Source organism: Fragaria vesca, linkage group LG6 (assembly GCF_000184155.1).
Source record: "Fragaria vesca subsp. vesca linkage group LG6, FraVesHawaii_1.0, whole genome shotgun sequence".
Lineage (NCBI taxonomy): Eukaryota > Viridiplantae > Streptophyta > Magnoliopsida > Rosales > Rosaceae > Fragaria > Fragaria vesca.
Window position 1 is genome coordinate 15,275,160 of NC_020496.1, and position 6,000 is coordinate 15,281,159.

General features: G+C 38.6%; 1 protein-coding gene across 1 annotated transcript; it reads left to right on the plus strand.

Moving 5' to 3' along the window:
- The first annotated feature begins 816 nt into the window (after positions 1 to 816).
- Positions 817 to 2,505, plus strand: LOC101312070 (trans-resveratrol di-O-methyltransferase-like). The gene is made up of 2 exons (XM_004303079.1): positions 817 to 1,633; positions 1,786 to 2,505. The coding sequence occupies exons 1-2, from the start codon at positions 833 to 835 to the stop codon at positions 2,086 to 2,088; spliced, it is 1,104 nt and encodes a 367-aa protein (XP_004303127.1). The 5' UTR covers positions 817 to 832; the 3' UTR covers positions 2,089 to 2,505.
- The last annotated feature ends 3,495 nt before the right edge of the window (positions 2,506 to 6,000 follow it).

A 6,000-nucleotide genomic window follows, 5' to 3' on the forward strand; every position in this document is an offset into this window, starting at 1 on the left:
TAGATTTTGTTGTCGTGACAGTAGCTATTGTTTTGCTTGGCGGTAATAGTTTTTTTTGCTAGCGGTAGTAGCTTTTGTTGCTAGCGGTAGTAGGTTTTGTTGTTAGAGGTAATAGTTTTTATAACCTCGCTGAGGTTGTCGAAAATCTTACTGTAGTAGCTTTTGTAGCTGGTGGTTGTAGCTTTTGTTGTTGGGAACATTAGTTTTTGTTATGCTCGGTAGTAGTTTTTGTTATGCTCGGTAATAGCTTTTGTTGCCGACGATAGTATATTTTGTGACATCGCCGGAGGTTGCCGGAAACATTGTAGTAGCTTTTGTAGCTGGTAGTAATAGATTTTATTGCTAGTGACAGTGGCTTTTACAATCGCCGGTAACATAGTCGGAGGTCGGCTGGAAACTTTGTTGGAGGTCGGCCGAAGATATCGCCTGAGGTCGGCCAGAGATTTTGCCGGAAAGGAGAGTAGTTGTTGACTTTTTATACTAGTGACATTTTTATAAATATCAGTTGAACTTTAATACCTAATACAAACCTTTATTTAGGTGGTCTTGTGGGTAAAAATGTTTGGGTGGATCTATGTGAAAAAAAATGTCTCAAAGTAGACTTATATGTAATTGGTCCAAATTGAAAAGCGGTACAATTGACATTGTTCTTTTTAATTTTGAGGATTTTATTTTTCTATGGTTAAGCGTAATTTGAAATTTTGAATTAATGTATTTACATTGGTCCAAAAATAGTCGCGAAAATAGTTTAATACCTACATATTCTATTCTATGTCTATATAAAGTGCTCATTGTGGCGGCCTGAGGTATACAACACATTGAGTCGATCAATATGGAAAGACTAAACAGCTTTAGACACCTTAACCAAAAATGGTCAAATGGAGAGCATTCCAACGAGCTACTCCATGCTCAAGCCCACATATGGAACCACATCTTCAGCTTCATAAACTCCATGTCCCTCAAATCTGCAATTCAACTAGGTATACCAGATATCATCAACAAACATGGCCGCCCCATGACTCTTTCTGAGCTCACATCTGCCTTACCAATCAACCCAACCAAATCCCACAGCATCTACCGCCTCATGCGAATATTGATTCACTCTGGCTTCTTCGCTAAGAAAAAGCTGAGTAAATCTGATGAGGAAGGTTATGTTCTTACTGATGCATCCCAGCTCCTTCTGAAGGATCACCCCTTGAGCATAACACCTTTCTTAAACGCCATGCTCGACCCTGTTTTGACCAAACCATGGCATTACTTCAGCACTTGGTTCCAAAACGATGACCCTACGCCATTTGACACAGCACATGGGATGACATTTTGGGACTACGGGAATCATCAGCCAAGTATTGCCCATTTCTTCAACGATGCCATGGCTAGCGATGCTCGGTTAGTCACCAGCGTGATTGTCGACGAGTGCAGAGGGGTGTTTGAGGGATTAGATTCATTGGTCGATGTTGGAGGTGGTACAGGAACTGTGGCCAAGGCCATTGCTGATGCGTTCCCACATATTAAGTGCACTGTACTTGATCTCCCACATGTGGTGGCTGACCTGCAAGGAAGTAAGAACTTGAAGTATACTGGAGGTGACATGTTTGAGGCAGTTCCTCCTGCCGATGCAGTTTTACTCAAGGTAAATTTCAGATATGATTTTACCCAAACAAAGTTTCGAAATTGATATTAATTCTGTATATATCTTATATTTTCATATTCTAGTATATATCCCTACTTATGAATTATAAAACTGCATTACTACTGTTAAGCATTATATTATGTCACGAGCAGTGGATATTGCACGACTGGAATGATGAAGAATGTGTCAAAATACTGGAGCGATCTAAAGAGGCAATTACAGGCAAGGACAAGAAAGGCAAGGTGATTATCATAGATATGATGATGGAGAACCAGAAGGGAGATGAGGAATCAATGGAAACGCAGCTCTTCTTCGACATGCTGATGATGGCCCTTGTCACAGGAAAAGAAAGGAATGAGAAAGAATGGTCTAAGCTCTTCACTGATGCTGGTTTCAGTGACTATAAGATAACTCCCATTCTGGGTTTAAGGTCTCTTATTGAGGTGTATCCTTAATAATTAGTTATATTTGGCAGCATGCATGTAAACAATAAAGCCAAATATTACCTGCAGCCTGCAGCTGGCTTCTTGAGAACATAATAATGTAGTGTTGCTCTTTTTCTTTATCAATATGTAAAACGAGTTTCATTGCTTGTTGTGTACTTGTATATTAGGGATTCACGTAATTCCCTAGTTTGCGTGGAAATCTCTAGGGGTGGCAATTTGGACCCTGGCGAAACCAATTCACCAACTATGTACCAACCGTATCAAACAAATTGGTATGCCAAGTAGTTGGTAACCGAGTTTTCAGTATAGTAGTACCATACCAAATTTGAGGAGTCGGTTGGTACGTGGTACAAGTTTTCCAAAAATACAGTATACCGTGTACTAAAGTTATATTAAAAATAATAAAAAAATAATTAAAACTACTAATCAAAGCCGTTGATTTGTGGAGATGAATCTCTATTGTTGATCTAACTCTAATCCTTACAGACTCATTCACTTTCACTTCACTTCAGAGTACAGACTCTCGCCTCTCTCGCTGTCGACTCGGTAGCACCTTCGCCACCTTGACTTCGCAGCACCTCCGCCACCTCGACTCAGCTTCGAGAACTAGGCAGCACCTCGCCTCTCTCACCTCGACTCGGCAGCGCTATGGGCAACGCCTCGACTCTCCCACTTCAACTCGGTAGCGCTAAGGGTAGCGCCTCGACTCTCTGAGTCGATTGCTCCTAGCCTTCACCATCTTCTCCAATCTCTCACTGCTCGCTTGCTCCTCCTCGCTTCAGAACATCTAGATCGCCATCGCCGAGCGCAGAGTAAGCTCTTTCCCAATTCAAATTTCTCGTTCCTGTTTTAGGATTGTACCAAATCGTTTGTTTGCTTCATTCTATGGTTGCAGATTGACGTGTCGACTCACATCATCAAGGCTTTCTTGATGTTAAAGGTCGAGTCTTTATCTCTTTGATCGGGTTGTTTAATTTGGTTTCCATCATTTAGAAAATTGAACCCAATTTGTGGAAATTCAGAAATGTTTGATGGGATTTGAATAGTCTGCATCTTTAACATTGTTTTCTATTTTTGTCTGGGGATAATGTAGATGAATGACTGATGAACTTAGGTTTTATTTTCAGTGTGTTTGGTTTTAAGCCGTAAAGGCCATTATGTTGAGTTGTTGACAAAGATATATTGCATTTTGAGCCGAAATCGACATAATGTGGATGACTGAATTTCAGTTAATTTTGGGTATCAGACTATTGGAAATTTGTGGTTTGTGGCATTGTCATTGTCAATTTTGGTAATCTTGCTTGTTTATGCATTTGAAATTATATGATGCTTGAAAATGTGAATGTGTTTGTTGCAATCAGTTTCGCTACAGCACCTGCTGCTCTAGCTAATTGTCCACCCTTTACCCAAAAAAAAAGATTCAAATGGGCTGGGCCTTTCAGTTTTTTGGGCCACAATACTTGGTATATGCTCATTACCAACCGTACCAACTGTACTAACAAAGTCGGTATACCAACTTTGACGGTTGGTTTTGGTAAAAAAATTAGTAAATAGAGTCGATATATCTACTAATGCCAGCCCTAGAAATCTAATATTCCCAAGGTTTGCAGTGGCTTTTTGGTTTTCACCTTTTTTTTTTTTTCCTTTTTTTTTCCACCAAATTATATGTACGAATATGTTTTTTAGCTTTAGAATAAATGCAACTAACAAGAAATTATAGCTTCATTACTATGATCTTATTGAGTTGAGTAAAACCCTGACAAATACGTACTGAAAGAAAAGAACCTTTGAATTTAATCTGCATATTCTTTTAAGTGGAAAACTTACAACTAAGTTGGACTAGAGGTCTGACAGCCCCGTTCATCTAGACCATAACTGACCAAGTGAAATTTGGTCAGTAACCGTTGGATCTGGGCTTACTAAGATCCTAGGGGTGGAGAAATAAACAAGCTTAATTAAACTAAAACTTGTGTTTTGTATTTTTTAATCACTCAATTATTAGCTTTACCAAAACCGAGACGTCTCCATCTCGTGTTCTCCACTTCTGCTCATCATCCTTCTCACAGACAGAGAAAAAAAATACAAACCAACACCCAAACTTGCATCGCCGGAGAGGAAGACGGTCGTGCCCTATTCTTCTTCTCTTCTCCGTCGTTTCCAAAAGACCCTCTGGAGATTAAACCAAACTCGTTTCGCCGGAGACGACGGAAACAAAAAAACTCGGACAAGTTTCGTCGGAGAAGAGGAGACACAGTGCTCATGCATGGTTTCTCTCTTTTCTCTGTCTTTTCTTACTACTAATTTAGGAGTAAGACAAACCAGCCATGTTGGAGCATTGTTGTATTGGAAATATCTCAAAGACGATTGAAGTCAAAGTTGCATAAGAAGGGTCTGTTAGCACTCAGAAGGATTGAAGATATATTCAAAGTTGTTTATTTCTTCAGCAATGTGGTTGTGTTTTGGGATTTCTTAATGCATTTTGGACCTTGGCTCAGTGAAGAGCGTTTTGAAGCATATATATGTGAAGTTTTATCATTCTTGTTTCTAAATTTTTGACAAACAAGTTATGGTCTTTGTGAATTTTGATCAGTAGGTGGATTGGTGATTGAATCTTAAAATTCTTTTTACTTCAGCACATGTATCAGATTTGCTGTTGTTTTTCTTCTTAATGATTCAATATGATTTTCAGAGACAATTGTTATTGCACAGAATGTGATTTACAAGTACATCATGGTTTATTTTCTGATATGCTTCAGTAATCCTTTACTCACAATCATAAAATCTGTATTTAGAACTCAAAATATTCCATCTCTGGAGACAACAATTTTTTTTTTTTTTTATTCAATTACAACCATGAAGTTCCCTTGTTGTATCAAGACAACACTAAACACCATAGAAATTCATATTTTCCTTTGCTCTATCCTACTCCTACATTGCTGCTTTATCTTCTCTTTCAGTTGAGCCTTTGTCTGTGCTCCTGTGCTCTATCCTACTCCTGCATTTTTAAGCACCTACTCCTGCATCGCTGCTTTATCTTCTCTTTCAGTTGAGCCTTTGCCTGTGCTCTTGTGCTCTATCCCACTCCTGCATTTTTAAGCATACTTCATAATCATAACAGAAACCTAAATAAGATCATAACAGATATGAGTACTGGAACACAAATGTCCTTACATAAGTTACACAATTACAAGATATGTTCCTTACACAAAAAGTTTGAGCATACAACACTTGCTTGTTACACTGACATGCATACAACACACTTGTTTCTTAGCCTCCCGCTCTTTGTTTTCAAGCTCAATGGTAAAATAAGTGTGTATGATTTCTCGCTAAAGTTTACGCTATGCGCCTGCAACAAAATGTTTCAGAGAAAAATCAATAGCTGAGCAAACAACCATGCATGTTAAATTGGAATTCTATTACCAGGTAAACTTCAATCACATACAAACAAGAACTATAAACCTTTTGAAATAAGCATCAGATACTATTGGTTCTACGCTTCAAATTCATGATGAAAAGGAAGCTAGCTTGATCCCATTTTTCTCCTTAGTTGTAATGGAAACCCCACTTGATCATCATCTAGTAGATTCTACATGTATATATATATTCTCAGCTGCGGACGTCCGCACCAATTTTTTGGTGCGGATTTCCATTTTTGCACCACTTTCCGATCGAATTTCCTCATCTCCACCATCTAGTATCTAGATAATATTGTGTAGATCATCTCTACAAAATTTCAGCCAATTTGGTGATCGTTAAGGCCCTTAAACTCGAAAAACAAATGGACGGACTGAATTCTGTCCGGTTGTGTTCATACCAGAAAACTTGAGTTTGAGGGTCTTAACGATCACCAAATTAGCTGAAATTTTGCAGAGATGATCTACACAATATTATCTAGATACTAGACGGTGGAGATGAGGAAAT

Coding starts and splice junctions, on each gene's coding strand:
- LOC101312070 (XM_004303079.1), top strand. CDS start 833: ATGGAAAGACTAAACAGCTTTAGACACCTTAACCAAAAATGGTCAAAT. Junction 1,634..1,785: donor CCGATGCAGTTTTACTCAAG/GTAAATTTCAGA, acceptor TGTCACGAGCAG/TGGATATTGCACGACTGGAA.